General features: G+C 43.3%; 1 protein-coding gene across 8 annotated transcripts in view; it reads right to left on the reverse strand.

Moving 5' to 3' along the window:
• Nucleotides 1-18767, reverse strand: part of TRMT9B (tRNA methyltransferase 9B (putative)) — a 42189-nt gene that overhangs the window by 10606 nt on the left and 12816 nt on the right. For 3 of the 8 annotated variants that reach the window (XM_053255976.1, XM_053255975.1, XM_053255978.1), the window contains 2 exons: nt 13875-13918; nt 7117-7271 (listed from right to left, as the gene is read on the reverse strand). In XM_053255976.1, coding sequence (XP_053111951.1) covers nt 7117-7271; nt 13875-13909 — 190 coding nt within the window. In that variant the 5' untranslated portion in view covers nt 13910-13918. Of the gene's footprint in view, nt 1-7116; nt 7272-13101; nt 13221-13874; nt 13919-18033; nt 18311-18767 lie in introns of those variants that run through there. The other 5 variants (XM_053255979.1, XM_053255980.1, XM_053255974.1 and 2 more) reach the window with 3 other exon arrangements.

Below are 18767 nucleotides of genomic sequence, written 5' to 3' on the forward strand. Positions count from 1 at the left end.
CATACATGTCTTTGTGTGAACGACTGTTCTGTTCTTTTTAAAAGTGAACCTGGGCACAGGTCCCCTCAAATGCATAGCACAGATAGGAAGGATACTGCTATATGTGCATTCAACATTACATGTGAATAACTGTACAGATGTACAGATCTATACATGCATACACTATATACAGAACTTACATGTGTATGAATATAGCTTGTGTGTTCCTCATTCTAGTATAATTCTATGCAAACAGCACTCTGATTAGGCCAACCACCCACTTTAGACACCAATCAAAGCTACTGAGATAAATAAATACTGGTTGCATCTATATGGCAGTCTCCTTCTGCCATAACATTTCTCTTGCTGGATTGGGACATTCTTTCATATGCCTTACAGTGGCACATCTGTTAAGCACAATGAGTGACTACAGAATGTATTTCCTGTCTGCCTTCTCATAGGCATTTTCATTGCAAAATCATTCAGAGGGAATTTTTCCAATATGTTTTTGCAAATGTCCAGCAGTCAGAACTCAGAATTAGAGGTGAGTGATATGGAGAATAATTCCTACAAAAATTTACAGCTGAAGTGACACAAGGAAACAGCTAGGTGAAGAGAAATATTTTACTACTGGCAATTCAATTGAAAGTCTGCATACTGCATGCCTTACGAACAGCACTAAAGAAAAGTGAATGTTACCTAATGCACTTAATAATAAAATACTCAGCACTTAGAGAGCACTCTGAGTGTTCAAAGCATTCAAATACATTATCTCACTGACCTCTGCAATACCCCTGTGGAGCGGAGCAGAATTATTTTCTCCATATTGCAGATGTGAGGACAGAGGATAAGTGAGTACAGTTTGCCTAAGGCCATCAAGTGAGTTCATGACAGAGGCCAGATTTGATCTAGGGAATCACAGCTTAGTCTCTTAGCCAGTATACCACACAAGCTTTCAGTAGTTTCGGTGAGCTTCAACCCATCCAGCTCTGTGCTGCATTGTGCTCTAAGTTGTTTCTCTCATCTATATAATTCTCTAAGGCATACCCATGGCTAATCCCGTGTGTGGCAGCTCTCATGAGAGTTTGCAAGCAGAAGCATAACGGTGAGTGGGCAGTGGAGATTGCACCCTTGGGGTGCCTTCATTGACTATGGGGCAGCTATCTCGGTGGTGGTGGGGAATAGAAGAAGTAACATTGGCAGTTCAGCAGGCCGTTCCAGGGGAAGGGTAGCCAGAAATTTAATAGCTGTCTCCCCTTCCAGCTGTCCTGCCAGCTCTTTGACCTCGGGGAGCACTGCCAACAGCACACATAACCTTTCCCTGCTCTTCTGTAATGCCAGGTTGGTCCAAAATAAATCTGAACTCATCCATGATTTGATCATCGATGAAGGGGCCAACCTGGTATGTATTACTGAGACTTGGTTGGGAGAGGCTAGTGGTCCAGTTTGGTCCCAGCTTCTCCCTCCAGGATATTCTGTAGAGGAGCAGGTGAGGGGATGTGGGCGGGGAGGTGGAGTGGCTGTGGTCTATAAGGATAACATCTCCCTTACCAGGGTCCCTGTTGGGGTGTCGGACCATACTGAATGTGTGTACTTGAGTTTGGGGACCAGGGACAGACTGGGACATCTGTTGGTGTACCGATTGCCCCGCTGCCCAGCAGAATTGCTTACTGAGCTCATGGACTTGGTCGCAGAACTCGCGCTGGAGTCTCCCAGACTTTTGGTGCTGGGGGACTTCAATGTTCATTTCGGGACCAATCTGTCCGGGGCAGCTCAGGAGTTCATAGCGGCCATGACAACTATGGGTCTATCCCAAGTGGTCTGTAGACCAACGCATATTGCAGGTCACACGCTTGATTTGGTCTTTTACTCTGATCAGGGTGGTGTTATGTGGGTGGGGACTCCTGTGATTTCCCCATTGTCATGGACGGACCACCATCTGGTTAACCACTTCCCACATCCGCAGGGGTGAGGGGCCCATTAGAATGGTCCGCCGGAAGAGGTGATTGGATCCAGTAAGATTCCAAGAAGCCTTGGAGGGATTCATTGTTGGCTTTGCTGGTGATCCTGTTGATGCCCTGGTTGAGAATTGGAACAACTTGCTCACCAGGGCAGTAGACACGATTGCTCCTAAGTGTCCCCTCTGACCTGCTTCAAAATTGGCCCCTTGGTATAAAGAAGACCTAAGGGGGCTGAAGTGGCAAGGTAGGCGACTAGAGCACAGGTGAAAGAAGACTCGACTTGAATCTGACAGATTGCAACATAGAGCACATCTAAAGATCCATGCTCAGGCAATACGTGCGGCAAAGAGGCAGTTCTTTTCTGCCTGTATTGCCTCTGCAAGTTCACGTCCAGCGGAGTTGTTCAGGGTTGTGAGAGGACTAGTATCTACCCCCTCTCCCTTCAGCCTGAATTTGGAGTCATCAGTTACCTGCTGTGATGTGTTTAAAGAGTTTTTCACAGATAAAATCTCTCAGATTCGGGCCGACCTAGATGGAGACTCCATAATTAATTTGATGTCTGAGCTGGAGGTGCCCAACAACTCCTCTTATGTGATTCGACTGGATCGGTTTCAGTTTGTGACTCCTGAGGATGTGGACAAGCTGCTTGGAGCTGTGAGGTCTACCACTTGTTCTCTTGACCCTTGTCCAACATGGCTTGTTCGATCTAGTAGGGAGATTGTTGTAGACAGCCTGGTTGAAATCATAAATGCTTCTCTGAGGGAGGGCAGGATGCCTCCTTGTCTTAACGAGGCAATCATTAGACCTCTTCTAAAGAAGCATGAATTAGATCCCTCGGAGTTGAGCAATTATAGGCCTGTTTCCAACCTCCCATGGCTGGGCAAGGTAATTGAGAGGGTGGTGGCCTCTCAGCTCCAGGTGGTCTTGGAGGAAACTGATTATCTAGACCTATTTCAAACTGGTTTTCGGGCGGGCTGTGGGATGGAAACTGCCTTGGTTGGCCTGATGGATAATCTCCAATTGGGAATTGACAGAGGAAGTGTGACTCTGTTGGTCCTTTTGGATCTCTCGGCGGCTTTCAATACTATCAACCATAGTACCCTTCTGGAACGTCAGAGTGTTGGGGGTGGGAGGCACTGTTTTACAGGGGTTGCGCTCCTACCTCTTGGATAGATTCCAGATGCTGTCGATTGGAGATTGTTGCTCTTCAAAATCTGAGCTTAAGTATGGTGTCCTTCATGGCTCCATACTTTCTCCAATGCTTTTTAACATCTACATGAAATCTCTGGGAGAGATCATCAGGGGATTAGGAGCTGGGTGTTACCAGTACACTGATGACACCCAGATCTACTTCTCCATGTCAACTTCTTCAGGAGCTGGCATATCCTCCCTAAATGCCTGCCTGGAAGCAGTAATGGGCTGGATGAGGGAGAATAAACTGAAGCTGAATCCAGATAAGACGGAGGTACTTATTGTGCAGGGTCAGAACTCTAGAGACGATTTTGATCTGCCTGTTCTAGATGGGGTCACACTTCCCCAAAAGGAACAGGTTCACAGTCTGGGAGTACTTCTGGATTCACACCTCTCCCTGGTTTCTCAGGTTGAGGCGGTGGCCAGGGGTGCTTTCTATCAGCTCCGGCTGATACGCCAGCTGTGCCGGTTTCTCAAGATCAATGACCTCAAAACAGTGGTACATCTGTTGGTAACCTCCAGACTCGACTTTTGTAATGCGCTCTACGTGGGGCTGCCTTTGTACGTAATCCGGGAACTTCAGTTGGTTCAGAATGCGGCAGCTAGGTTGGTCTCTGGGTCATCTCGGAGGGACCATGTTACTCCTTTACTGATGGAGTTACACTGACTGCCAATAGGTTTCCGGACAAAATACAAAGTGCTAGTTATAATTTACAAAGCCCTAAATGGCTTAGGCCCTGGGTATCTAAAAGAGCGTCTTCTTCACTATGAGCCCCACCGCCCACTGAGGTAATCTGAGGAGGTCTGTCTCCAGTTACCGCCAACTCATTTGGTGGCTACACAGAGACGGGCCTTCTCGCTCGCTGCCCCGAGATTGTGGAACGTGCTCCCTGCTGAGAAACAATCCTCCCCATTTCTGGCAATTTTCAAAAAACACCTGAAAATTTTTCGCCTAAGCTTTCTCAGCTTCCTAATATTTTTGGGTTTTAATTTCTGGTTATTTTTAAATTAACTGGTTTTATGTTATTGTAAACCACCCAGAGACGAAAGTTTGGGGCGGTATACAAATTTGATAGATAGATAGATAGATAGATAGATAGATAGATAGATAGATAGATAGATAGATAAATAGATAGATAAGCAGATAGGGAGGAGGAGCCTGTGAGAGCAAAAGGACCATGGTGATTGGGCAGTGGGGATTCCATATGCAGATAGGGAGGAGGAGCCTGTGGCACTGTGGTGATTGGGCAGTGGGGATTCCATATGCAGATAGGGAGGAGGAGCCTGTGGCATTGTGGTGATTGGGCAGTGGGAATTCCATATGCAGATAGGGAGAAGGAGCCTGTGATGTTTGGAATGCAACTGTTACTGATCAGAAGATGTTCTTGATTGTAGAGGAGAGGAATCTATCTATCTATCTAAAAAGACAGTGGGCAGTGGTCTGCGAAGAGAGGGGTCATGAGGGAGCAAAGAGCCCCTTCAGGAGGAGAAGAGGAAACAAGATGAACAAGATCTGTTAACTAAGGAAGCGGGAGAGAGAGAGAGAGAGAGAGAGAGAGAGAGAGAGAGAGAGAGAGAGAAAGGAAAAAAGAAGGGAGGGGAAGAAAGGCAGAGGGGAAGAGCAAGTGGAGGAGAGAAAGAGAGAGAGAAAGAAGGTAGGAGGAGAGGAAGAAGGGAGGGTAAAGGAGGGGCCCGAGATTGTCAGAGGCCTGAGGGGAACGAGCAGCCATGGCAGTGCCTATTGGCAGCAAGGAAGGACCCAGTCAACTACTGCTGCTGTTTGGGGTTACCGAGGCCATTGGTGGAGGGAGGCAAGGGATGGGCCTGGGCCTGGTGTTGTCAGCGGCCTGAGGGGAACAAGCAGCCATGGTGGTGGCAGCAGCGAGGAAGGGCCTAGTCAACAGGCTGCTCCTGTGGGGAAGAGCTGGAGCGGGGTTCGCATGAGGGTAGGGAGGTCTCTGGGGATAGGAAGCTGCAGCTTGGCCAATAGGCGCCAGCAACGCTACAGCCGTGACCAAGAGGGGTGATGGGGATGGAGTAAAGAGATGGAGTAGTGACCAAGAGGAGTGAGGGGGATGGAAGCAACCAGATGGAGGAGGAGAATCAGGAGTGCGGCTCAAGTGAGGGTGAAGAGATCTCTGAGGTGAAGGCAGGGGGTGAGGAGAGCAATCAATTACTAGCTCATAGATGCTCTGCGTGGGTGAAGCTAGTATTATATAAGAATTCAGAGTTATTCAATGAAATTGGGGGGCAATAAGTTCAGGACAATAAAGGGAAGCATTTTCTCACATAAGGACACATTAACTTAAGGAACACGCTTCAACAAGATGTGGCAATATTCACCAACTTAGATCGCTTTTTAAAAGAACGAGGCAAATTCATGGAGGTTAGGAATATCAGTGGCCATTAGCCATTACACTTCCATGTTCAGAAGCTGTACTCCTCTGAATGCCAAATGCTGAGGACAAACAACACACATGCCTCCTGGCATCTCCAAGATAGGGCTATGAGAGACTCCTGCCTGTAACCTTGGAGAAGCCGCTGCCAGTCTGTGTAGACAATACTGATACTAGATCCACCCATGATCTGACTCAATATAAGGCAGCTTCCTATGTTCCAAAATGGGCTTGTCTTTATCCGCTTTACAAATAACATACTTAGAACAGAAACAGGGCTGCCTGGGACAAATAAAGATTTTACTAAATAACTGTGCCTCTGAACATCCTCGTCTAGGCACTGCAGTTAAATTTCTAGATGTCAAGGCTTCCTAGTACCTGGGATTTGTCAAGCCCCAAAGGTACCTCCCTGGGATTTGTACCTCCCTGATGAAAAAGTATATTCCTCCAATCACTGATCTGTTCCAGCTGCAGAGGCTCTAAGGTACACACCAAGCTCTACTGCCCACAGGAGCTTCTCCATTGATGTCAATGGTGGAAAATATCTCTGCATGTGCAAAGGGATGTATGCAAGGAGCTGTCCTGCCCACTGCATAGGCAATTCAGTCTCTGCCTGCACACCAAGGTATACAAAGAGCTCTGGGTTGGAGCTTATATTACAAAGGTGGGACAAAGAAATAACAGCACAATATTTCAGAGGTGTTTATAATATCTACTGTAATTGTGTAATATAATTGTGTATACAAAAGTCAAGACTGATAGCAACACCTGATCTAGCTTTCTGGGGTATAGAATATGAAATAAAATCCTTTTCTTTTATGTTATTAAAATCTTAATACTACCTGGAAATCACAAGGATTATATTACTGTACTAAAAAGACTAAACTAATGACACTGGGTACAGCAACCAGCCTCAGAATTGATAATGAAGACACTGAAGTAGTGGATAGCTTCTGCCTTTTAGGATCGACCATCAACTGCAAAGGATCCAGCAGTCAAGAAACACGTTGCAGACTAGCACTTGGTAGGGTTGCAATGAAGGCCTTGGAAAGGAGATTTAGATGCCGTGACGTGTCTATATCTACAAAGATTAGAATCATTTGGACAATGGTTTTTCCCATGACACTCTATGGATGCGAAAGCTGGACTTTGAAGAAGCAAGATAGAAAAGGTATTGACACTTTTGAACTTTGGTGCTAGAGAAGACTTTCGAGGATACCATGGACAGCCAGGAAAACAAATGGATCATACAACAAATCAATCCAGAATTTTCACTTGAGACACAAATGACCAGGCTCAAACTATCGTACTTGGGACACATTATGTGAAAACCCAGCTCCCTTGAGAAGTCCATAATGCTGGGAAAAGTTGAAGGAGAGAGAAAAAGAGGATAACCAGCAGCAAGGTGGATGGACTTGATTACAACAACAATGAATGCACCACTTAGAGACCTTAAAGGCCAAGTTGAGGACAGATCATCCTGGAAAGAATCTATCTATGTGGTCACTAAGAGTCGACACCAACGACAGCATTTAATCAATCAATCAATCAATTAATCAATCAAAAAGGGTTGGGTTTTTTAAAAGTACCTATGTCAGCAATGAGACTGCCTGGTTTTTGCTCCAGGAGAAATTGCCGAACGCGAGGCCAAGCTTTGCTCTGCAGGTCACTGAGATAGGTGGCTGTGCTTTCGTAGACACTATGTACATGCTGCTTTTCTAGTTGGGAAGCCTCATGTTCCATCCTGCAAGAAACAACAGACTAAATGAAATAAAAGAACAGGCACCATATTGTTGAGTTAAATGCTAGAGAAACAGCCATACAAAGGAAGTCTCAAAGAACACACAATCCAATGCTCCAGACATATCACTAGGACATATTTTTATGGTAATTCTTCTTTAAAAAGTGACAAGGAAAGTGTCCCTAAACTTCCCCAGGCAACATCTCCCACAGTCCAACCTTTTCTACATACAGAAATACATCCTTCATTTCTCTCCAAAATTTTCTTTATTGCAGCACAAGCCCACTGAATGTGCTCTTCTCTCAGCAGACCTGGCTAACTTATATTTGATTGATTAAGTGCCGTCAAGTTGGTATTGACCCTTAGCAACCACTAGCTTATATAGCTTATATTTAAATTAGAGGTACAATCTGGGGTTTGCCTTCTAAAGCAAAGGCAGAACTGAAACCAGACCCTTCTTGGAGGCAATCTATAACAAACCTAAGTGTCACAAGCCAAGTCTTATAACTCCACTTTGTTACTAATTGTGCCCAATTCATATGTTGCCATGGCAATACAGTTGCCATTGTTTCTATGTAATCAAGGCTCCATGTTACTGTTATAAGGTACATAGCTGGCAACTACATATCGCCTGGATTATGTGATTAGTTTCTACATCAGTGCCACTGAAAGAGGAAGTGCCCACACTGTCAGGAGGACTCCTGTGGCCACTGCTTTTCTGGTATTTAACTTTCTTGTTTACCTTTTCTTTGAGAATGAACTGGGCACACTTAGTTCACTTCACGGAGGTCTGAAGAGATTTAATCCCAAAGTGCCAAGGCTGGAAAACACTTATCCAGAGTACTTCCAACAGCTAATAGCCTATGCTGAAATCATCCCTTCCCACGCTAGAAAAACCAAAACGAAGGAGTAGATGCTACCTTTATTCAGACAGTCAGCAAAAGCTTATTTACAGATCGTTTCCAAGGAATCAAACAAAACAGGAATAGAAAAGAGAGTGACGGCATTTCAGAATTATACAGAAGTACTGACACTTGACACATAAATCACATTTCTTAATGTTCAAGGACTTTCACAATCTGAATGTCTGCAAGCAATTAAAAAAAACTTTTAACTCCATTACTAGAGATAATAGTACATAAGTGGTACGGTTTAAACAAGTACAAATAACAGCAATATCCATTCCCTACTATCAGGTACATAAGCACCTAAGAACAGCCCTGCTGGATCAGGCACAAGGCCCATCTAGTCCAGCATCTTGTTTCACACAGTGGCCCACCAGATTCCTCTGGGGAGCCCACAGGCAAGAGGTATGTGCATGCCCTCTCTCCCGCTGTTGCTCCCCTGCAACTGGTATTGAGAGGCATCGTGCCTCTGAGGCTGGAGATGGCCCACAGCCATCAGACTAGTAGCCATTGATCGACCTGTCCTCCATGAATCTGTCTAAGCCCATTTTAAAGCCATCCAAGCTGGTGGCCATCACCATATCCCATGGCAAGGAATTCCATAGATTAATTATGCGCTCTGTGAAAAAGCACTTCAGCTTGTTGGTCCAAAATTTCCCAACCGTCAGTTTCATGTGGTGACCCCTGGTTCTAGTGTTGTGAGAGAAGGGAAAAAAATTCTCTCTGTCTACCCTCTCCACTCCATGCATAATTTTATACATTTCGATCATGTCTCCCCTTAAGTCGCCTCTTTTCCAAGGTAAAGAGCCCCAGGCACTGTAGCCTAGCCTCATAAGGAAGGTGCACAAGGCCCCTGATCATTTTGGTTGCTATCTTCTGCACCTTTTCCAGTTCTACAATATCCTTCTTAAGATATGGTGACCAAAGCTGTACGCTTTTTTCACAGCTGCCACGCACTGAGAAGACACTTTCAATGAGCTGTCCACCACAACCCCAAGATATCTCTCCTGATCAGTCACCCACAGCTCAGATCCCATCAGCACATATGTGAAGTTGGTGTTTTTTGCTCCAATGTGCATCTCTTTACACTTGCTTACATTGAACCGCATTTGCCATTTTGTTGCCCAGTCCCCCAGTTTAGAGAAATCTTTTTGGAGTTCCTCACAATCTGTTGTGGATTTCACTACCCTAATTAGTTTAGTGTCATCTGTAAATTTGGCCACTTTGCTGTTCACCCCAACTTCTAGATCGTTTATGAACAAGTTAAAGAGGACTGGTCCCAGTACCGATCCCTGGGGGACCCCACTTCCTACCTACTTCCACTGTGAAAACTGTCCATATATTCCTACTCTCTGTTTCCTGTCCTTCAACCAGTTACCGATCCACACATGAACCTGTCCTCTTATTCTATGACTGCTAAGTTTACTCAAGAGCCTTTGGTGGGGAAATTTATCAAAAGCTTTTTGGAAGTCCAAATATATTATGTCAACTGGATTACCTTTATCCACATGCCTGTTGACACTCTCAAAGAACTCCAAAAGGTTAGTGAGGCAAGACTTTCCATTGCAGAAGCCATACTTGTTCTCCTTCAGCAAGGCCTGTTCTTCTATATGCTTAACAATTTTGTCCTTAAGTATGCTTTCCATCAATTTACACGGCACCAAAGTTAAGCTGACTGGCCTGTATTTTCTGGATCCTCCCTGGATCCTTTCTTGAAAACTGGAGTCACATTGGCTACTTTCCAGTCTTCTGGTACAGAGCCTGATTGTAGGGACAAGTTATATATTTTTGCTAGGAGATCGGCAATTTCACATTTGAGTTCCTTCAGAATACCATCTGGCCCAGGTGATTTGTTAACTTTTAGCTTTTCAAGACAGGTTAGAACATCTTCCCTTGTTACCTCAAATTCACCCAGTTCCTCAGCTACTAAACCTGAAAAACTCAATTCTGGAGAGGGTATATGGTGAGTATCCTCCACCGTGGAGACAGATGCAAAGAACTCATTCAGCTTCTCTGCAATCTCCTTATCCTCCTTAATAATCCCCTTGACACCCTCATCATCTAAGGGTCCAACCGCCTCCCTGGCAGGTTTTCTACTTCTGATATATTTAAAGAAGTGTTTGTTATTCCCCTTGGCATTTCTAGCTATATGTTCCTCAAACTCCAAGTCACACAATCCTATGCATGTTTACTTCCCAGTCTTACTCACATATAAGTGTACACAGAATTACAGCCTCAGTAGTTTAAATGTCATGATAGGGTGTGGATGCAGAAGAACAATATTATTTATTTATTATTATCTTGTTTACACAGTCAGACAGGTGTTATTGACTGGTTTGTTTTATCCAGACATCGAGTCCTTCCCGAGGACCTGGGATGGCTGAATTTTATTGTCAATGTTGTTGCTGTTGTTATAGATATCGTCGCAGAATATAGGCTGTTATTATTAATTCAATTTCTATCCCGCCCTTCCAAAAATGGCTCAGGGCAGTTTACACAGAGAAATAAATAAATAAATAAATAAATGAGATGGCTTTCTGTCCCCAAAGGGCTCACATTCTAAAAAACACACAAGAGAGACACCAGCAACAGTCACTGGAGGTACTGTGCTGGGGGTGGATAGGGCCAGTTACTCTCCCCCTGCTAAATAAAGAGAATCACCATGGTAAAAGGTGCCTCTTAGCCCAGTTAGAAGGGATTTAAACCTTTTCTGTATCATTCGGTAACTAGCTAGTCATTACTATGGTTGGGGAGTGGTGGAGGAGGATATTTATATTGCAAGGATGTCTTGATGTTTGTAATGTGCTCTCCATACACTATATCCTCCTGCAGGATTCCTTGTCAATAGATGCCTGAACAGAGGGCAAGTTCACCACACTTATATTGCTCCCCCCCCCATAGAACTCAATAGGCACTACTATGAATCAAGCCTGACCCCATTTGCAAAGCCTGATCCCTTAATCCAACTACTATCTGGTCACACTACAGTGTGACAGTAGAGTGTGACAGAACCAAGCAATTGGTTTGCAAAGTTTTGTTGAGCTATTTATTTACTTAGGATTTCTTTCCCTCTCTAGGGCTTATTACAACAGAACCTTGCCTAACTTTAATCTTAACAATTCTGCAATGTAGGTTAAATGGAGAATTGTTTTCACAGAGGATATAGCAGGAAATGAAAGGTCTGTCACACTGCCTTAAACTCTCTGCTAGAAAGTACTATCTGTTTCAAGCCTTATATTCCTAAAAGGACTTATGCTGCCCACTTAAGGCTTTTCCACATGTTGGTTTATTCCATATTTTTCTATTCTCCCACCTTTCTCCATATCTTTCTATTCTCCTACCTTAGGATGGGCTCTCTCACAGGCTCCAGATGTCTGTATCAGGTTCTGAATAAACCCTTTGCCCTTCCTTGTGAGTTTCAGCACTCTGGCCAGATGAGGAGCACCTTCCTCACACTATTTTTGCAGCGCCTCCTGCTGGCCAGTGTATTTTCCCACTAAAGTAGTCCTGGGGGAAATAAGCACCCACTGGCAAACGTCGCTGCAAAAATAGTGTGAGAATGGTGTTCTGCATCTAGCTGGAGCCAAAACTAACAAGGAGGAACGATGGGTTTCTTCAGAATCATATGCAAACATCTGGCGCCTGAAAGAAAGCCTGTCCTTAAGTAGAGCAGAAATTTACAAATTTACAAAATAAACCCATATGTAGAGTTGTATTTTATCTTGTTTCCCTATTGTCCCAAATGTCTGTTTTCCAAGCAGGATCCAGATTCAATCAGCTAGTTCCACTTATTTATTATGTCTGTCTGTCTGTCTGTCTGTCTCTCTTTCTCTCTCTGGCACTGTCACCTTGGTTTTAGTGTTCAGTGCAAATCATAAACCACTTAAGCATTCTTGTGCTTAAGCCAGCTTGGAATAATTGAAGTCAACAAGAATGAGCCTTCTTAAGTGATTTGTAAATAGCAGCCAAAGTGTCCTTCCCACTCCTTTGGAAACCTCACCTTTCACAGAAAGATTGTGCTCACACTAAGTGCAAATAACTTTATAGAACTGCCAGCTTGCACCAGCAATGCATTATATTACTTCAGCAGAAGAGTGAAGTGGAAGCTTCAAGCAAAACTCAAAGTCAACACAGCTTTGCTCCAATAGTGTAAACCAGGATTTCCTAAAGAGGGGCATTTGACCTCCTGGAGAGGTGGAGGAAACCTGGTGGACACAGCCTGAGTTGATCCTATGGATGAGTGATGCAGAATGCAATGAAGGGTAGTTCATGAGGGGACTAGAGGAGGCCACAAAATGATGCAAAAGGATTTGAGAACCCTAGACATGATAACCTCAGCTGCAGCCTATATTTCTAAAAGTACAGAAAATGGTTTGCTTAATGAAGAAAAACTTGTAGGCCAATCTTTGTAGGCTGGCTTGGGTGTCCCTGAGGGTCACATTAGATGTGACATGGGAGATCTATGAACATGATCTCCCATGATTTTTTTAAAGCAGCAACAGTGGTTCTCAATTTGTATTTGGTCTACAGTGCTGGGGGAGAGAGAGATGAATCCTTCTACTTTCTGTGCCATTTCTCCCCTCCCGTCATTTAATTCCTCTTCCTCCTCAAACTGCTATTTGCCCTGGTGGGTGGAGAAGAAATATACAGATATTGCACAAAACACCCACAAAATATAGGAGATCCTGTTTACAGACTTCCTGCATCATATATCTAGTATGGAACTTCCTCCTTATAGTTTTTCTAACAGAACTAGTGATGAAAGAGAGACAAGTAGCTATTCTCTATTTGGACCAGCAGCAGGCCTCCAAAGTCTCAGACAGAGGGTTTTTCCAGCCTTGCTAGCTAATCTTTTTAACTGGAAATGCCTAGAGATCAATTTTGGGACCTTTTGCATACAACATGGGATATAACACAGTGGCAAGTACCTGTAACATGGTTTCTTCTAACGTGCAGCTAGGCACATTTTGTGCAGTGTCAAAAACAATGGTGCTGTGTGAAATAGGTTTTGTGAAGTTGGGCATATGAATAGGAGCTAGGTTGTTTCCTAAAAAGAAAAATATGAGAAAAAGAAAAAAGATAAACAGAAACAGAAAAGGAAGATGAATACTGTTTCCCTTTAATCTTCATAACCTTACACCAATGGTATATTATGGGACTAATAACTTGACTAGTCAAAGGCATTTAGTCACTCATATTGAATTCTACTTAAACTTTACATAGCAGTACAAACAGAGAAAAGTACAATTTCTTATTTTTCATTCCCTCTTTCTTATTCTCTTCTCTTTTGGTTGCAAAAAGTGTAGGGCCATGGGGTGGGTATGCTGGCAGGTGCTTGTGCAGTAGGAAAATAGGGTGAGAATAACCCTGACCTATAGCCCCTCCTTATAGCCTTCACACAATAGGCATCAATGTCCCAGTTCAAAACATTCCTTTTTCTGCCCCCACCCCCACCTGCATTTCATTTCCCTTGCATCTCTATCACTCAAATGTACCCCACCTGGCATCAAATTCCCCTTTATAGCCATACTGAAATGCTTGCTTAAACACATCTTTTCAATCTGGTTTTTCTCAACTGATCCTCTTTGCCTTGCCTCCCAAATGTATGATTAGACTGTAAATCTGTGGGTAGCTAGAGCTTGTGGTATTTCAATGTTTCTATAATGTCTAGATGTTAAGCTGCAATTCTATGCACACTTACCTGGGAGTGGGACTGACTTCTGAGTAAAGATGCATTGGATTGCACTGTTAAGATATAATAAAATAATTAATATCCACAGCCTATTCTTTTTAGGTATAACAAAACAATAGCTATGAATTTTAAAACGGTGTGTGTACACCCTGAAAAGCAGTAACATTTGTAAATATGTTTCAACTGAAAGCTCCAACACAGAGCAAAACCTTCTGAAAGAACAATTCTGTTTCCTTGTTTATTCAAAATCATTTTATGAACTGGAAAGTGGCATCTGCAGCCACACTGTGAAGTGGAAGCAAGTTGGGTGGAAGAAATACTGCAATAGGTGGGTCTTTTCTGTGAGGAAGTGAGTCATCCATCCTTACTATATAATTATAATGGGGAGAGAGAAATTCTTATTCATTTTTTCAAAGGCTAGCTACATTTCAAATCTTGCTGCTGGACTCTTGGTGGTTGTTTTAACACTAATTTTAAAAAACACCTAAAATATACTAGAAGTGCAATTGTATGAAATGTATGTATGGCTTTCTGTGGCGAAAACCATTATGTTTCCTGCCCATTTCCATTAACCTTTAAATACTTTCTGGGTAATTTGTTATAAGAGTTGCTACTTTTAAAAAAAAAAATCTTTTCTTGCTTGCAATTATATAATTGTTGTTCCTGTTTGAGAGAAAGGTAATGTGTAGACAGGAAAAACCAATAACATTTTAGACATGGGATTAGATTACTATACTCCTGGGGTTTAGCCATAACTGAACATGGGGGGACAAATGTGTCTGGATACCAGAGAGAGAGGGGCCCACCGGGACGTTTTTCACACCTGGCTTTTAGTTCCCATCTCCTCCTGAATGGAGGGTGTGATTCACATATTGGCCAAATTTACCCCAAAGCCTCTGCAAGCTATCAGGGAGCACTTCACACATAATTCGGGTTTTTTATTGCATGTTAGAGTGTAGCCTGATTTGTATCTGGGGTTAAAAATTCCACTTTATGAGTACGTTTTTTGGCGCAACACAGAAAAGCCTCACAGAAACCCATGGTAAAGCCTGTTGTCCGGAAAAGCTTCAGTTGAGTGACAGCTTGCTTTTTGCTTTTCCTCTCCCGCCCAGCCTCTCTGAAGTAGAATGGGGGGGCGGGTGCAGGGCCCACTCCAACCTTGCTATGCCCCTGAGTCGTTCTCTTCATTCTAATATTTTCTCATCTATCTGAAGTAAATAGAAAGCACTTGGGGCAGAAATGTGTTACTACTTTATGCAATATAATACTCAGAATAATCTTTTGATAAATCAATGTTTAAAAACAAGGACTGGATATGAAGGAGAAATACAGAGGTTAGATGGATTCTGTGGGATTGGGAATGGGGCACACAAAAGGCAATGGGGAAGTGAGAAGGAAAGTGAAGGCACTATTCCGCATGATTGAGTCTCCTAGATGTTTAAACTTGCAAGCAAGCCTGATCTGGAAGCTTTTAGAGCAGTCATGGAGTATCTCTTGAACTGCTCTGGCCAATTTATTAGTGTGACATTTCCTGGCTCATGGGGATGGTTTCCCTACAGTCCCATTCTTTGGCTAGAGTTGTGTGGATCCCTTATTTTATTTTATTTATTAAATTAATTAATTAATTAACTAAGCATACCGCCCTTCCAGAAACGGCTCAGGGCAGTTTGCATCAAAATTTGGCATCCCTGAGGTTGTTTAAGACCTGCTGCAGGCTCAAGAGGTCAAAGAAAAAGAGGTAGGTAGCTCAGCCAGGTCAGCTTAAGTGGCACAGCAGGGAAATGCTTGACTAACAAGCAGAAGGTTGCCAGTTTGAATCCCCACTGGTACTATATCGGGCAGCAGCGATACAGGAAGATGCTGAAAGGCATCATCTCATACTGCGCAGGAGGAGGCAATAGTAAACCCCTCCTGTATTCTACCAAAGAAAACCACAGGGCTCTGTGGGCACCAGGAGTTGAAATCGACTTGACGGTAAACACACACACACACACACACACACACACACACACACACACGTCAGACAGGGGAGCTGTGTTCTGCAGTTAAGGAATATGGGAGCCTGTGCTTTGGAGCAGTTTAGCACTTTAGCTCATTATCTGTTGCATGAACAAGACAGGTTGTCCTGACTAAGTGAGTGGAATGGTTCTGCTTTGGGAGTACAGAAAAAGATCTAAATGTTCCAGGAGCAACTTAAGGTGCAACCTAAACACAATTGCACACAATGGAGTCTTGATATAGGCACTTAGAATGGCATATAACACAGAAAGCCTTGTTTATATTCAATCATGATCATGCCAACTGATTTAGGTGATGAAGGGCATTACCAAGCAGCATGAGAAGGCTTTGAATTTCAAAGAGGCAAATAATCATGCATAGGGAGGTGCCTACTCAGCTCCATGATTAGAGAGCTTTGATGGTTTCCTCCAAAGAGGGGTTATGCTCAAAGCAGAGAACACTTCTGAGAAACAAGGCCAGCTGAGATCCTAGAGGTATCCTTCAGAAGCCAGCTGGCTCAGTGCTCATCCACTCCAAGATGGAATCTGGGGCTCAAAAATAGAATCTCAGATACTTTGGCCAATGTGTTTAGTTAGCCACAGACTTATAGGTCCTCCTCACAGGCTAACATGAGGGTCCTTGCCCACCCATTTCTCTCCTCGCACATAATAGCAGCCCCCTCAAAATGCAGCAATCCATTTTTCTCTTACCAGGTCCTCCTTTTTCTCCCCATAACATCAGATCAGTCTCTCCTTCCTTCTCCACTGCTACTACAGTCAGAATAGAAGAATAAGAGAGAGGAAGCCTGGTTGCCAAAAATTACCAATAGACCTGATTTCAAGCCTGAGCCCGGGGGGTGGAGGGGGGGAGACCTAAAAGGTCCTATTCTGCTTGGATGAGCATCACAGAATGACCTGAAAGCTCTGGAATTCTCTTGAGGAACACAATTTTGAGTGAAAATCAAACCTTCCTCAAAATCAAGGCCAAAGCACTTTCAAATGTTCCTCTAAGTCACTGGTTATGAACTTTTGAGATGCTGACCTAATTTTTAAAAATCCTCCAAAATAATCCCTCTTGCACAGTGACTTTAAAAAGTTATCCAGACCTAAAGTGGTGTGCTTGGCTAACTCTGCAACTTAATCCTCACTATAATGCCATTTGAAGCACATCACCAACTCCAAATGAAAAATGGGCATGATTTTCCTCTTCTGCATCTTGATCTGTTTCTCTCCCTGCTCTCTCCACTATCTCTCTTTTTTTTTTTTGCTAGAAGAGCAGCCCATAATCATTTCTAAAACTACATTCCTTAACCGCTGCTTGATCAACACCATTATGGGAGGTTACAGGAGCCAGCGTGGTGTAGCTCCTCATTACAGGAGCCAGCATGGTGTAGTGGTTAGAGTGCTGGACTTGGACTAGGAAGACCTGAGTTCAAATCCCCATTCAGCCATGAAACTAGCTGGGTGACTCTGGGCCAGTCACTTCTCTCTCAGCCTAACCTACTTCACAGGGTTGTTGTGAGAAGAAACTCAAGTATGTAGTACACCGCTCTGGGCTCCTTGGAGGAAGAGCAGGATATAAATGTAAAAATAAAATAAATAATAATAAATAAATAAATAAATAATGTCATCTAGCAATGATCCACAGTGCGATTCCACGCATGTCCATTTATACAGAAGCTCCATTTTGTTTAATGGGATTTACTCCATGTAAAGGTGCATGGGATCACAGCCTTCAGTATTCAAAACCAATGTATTGTTTCCTACAGTGATTTTGTATTAGGTAACAGATTATAGCATCCATTCATATCCATTAGTCTCTCACTTTCCAGAGGATTTAGAAAAGCGCTGTGGTAGGTGAATGATTTTGTCCTCTTACAGCAGTCAGTATCAGATGCTTTAGCAGAAGTGTACAAGTGTAAGACGATACTGAATGATCCATGTTCTGTCTTTCATTCATATCATAATGTTCAATTTTAGAATGAAGTTGCTTTCAAAAGTTCTTTTGGCTAATATACATCCAAAAAGGATGGGAAACAGTTTTTTGTTTTAGGTGATATTTCTGCTTCTCCATTGATATTAGTCTCCTTTCTTTCCCGCCTCCCCACCCTTTCCCCCCTCTTTGCTCCCCCTTATGCCTTCCATCCCACCTTTCCATGTATCCATCCCACCTTTCCTTCTCCAGGTTCTCTTCCTGCTGCTCTCCTCTTTCTCTCCTGTAACCTCCTCTTTCTCTCCAGTCCCAGGGTTTCTTCCAGAGTTTCCCCACAACTGCAGCTTCCATTCTTCTTTCTTTCCTTCCATCCTTTTCTTTCCCAGTATTTTTCCTTGCCTGAATTCCCTTTGCTTAGGCCTCCATCCCAGTGCCCTACTTTTCCATCTCACCCCTCTTCTCTTACCCCACACTGCTGCTTAGCCCTCAGCCATGTCCCCTTCCCTTCTCCAGGTGCTTTCCCTGCTGCTCAAATACAAAACATGCACTTTCTGAACATCCCAAGAACTGATGCTCCATTGAAAACAAGGGTGCTTAATTTATGAGTGATTAAAGGGAATTAAACATCTGACGTGCTCATTGTTTGTGTGGATATGCAGTGCCCACCAGTTCTGAATTTTGTTAACCCTTGTTGACATCCCAGTAGACAAGGGGAAATGAGTGTTTTGGAAAGTGATCAACCAAGTCACAAACACACTTGGAAGTTATATATAGGATTCATTTGCCCAATAATGCTAACATATGCTTTGAAAATAAATTCCACAGGTTATGCTTAGAATGAAAGGATGTCCTTAATGTATAGCCCATCATATCCTCAAGTATCCAGTAGTTTGCAAACATTAGCATTTACTATCTGTGCTTTCTCCAAGTCACACACTATACATTATAAAGCAGTTATTTATTCTGGGGAAG

Source organism: Hemicordylus capensis, chromosome 5 (assembly GCF_027244095.1).
Source record: "Hemicordylus capensis ecotype Gifberg chromosome 5, rHemCap1.1.pri, whole genome shotgun sequence".
NCBI lineage: Eukaryota > Metazoa > Chordata > Lepidosauria > Squamata > Cordylidae > Hemicordylus > Hemicordylus capensis.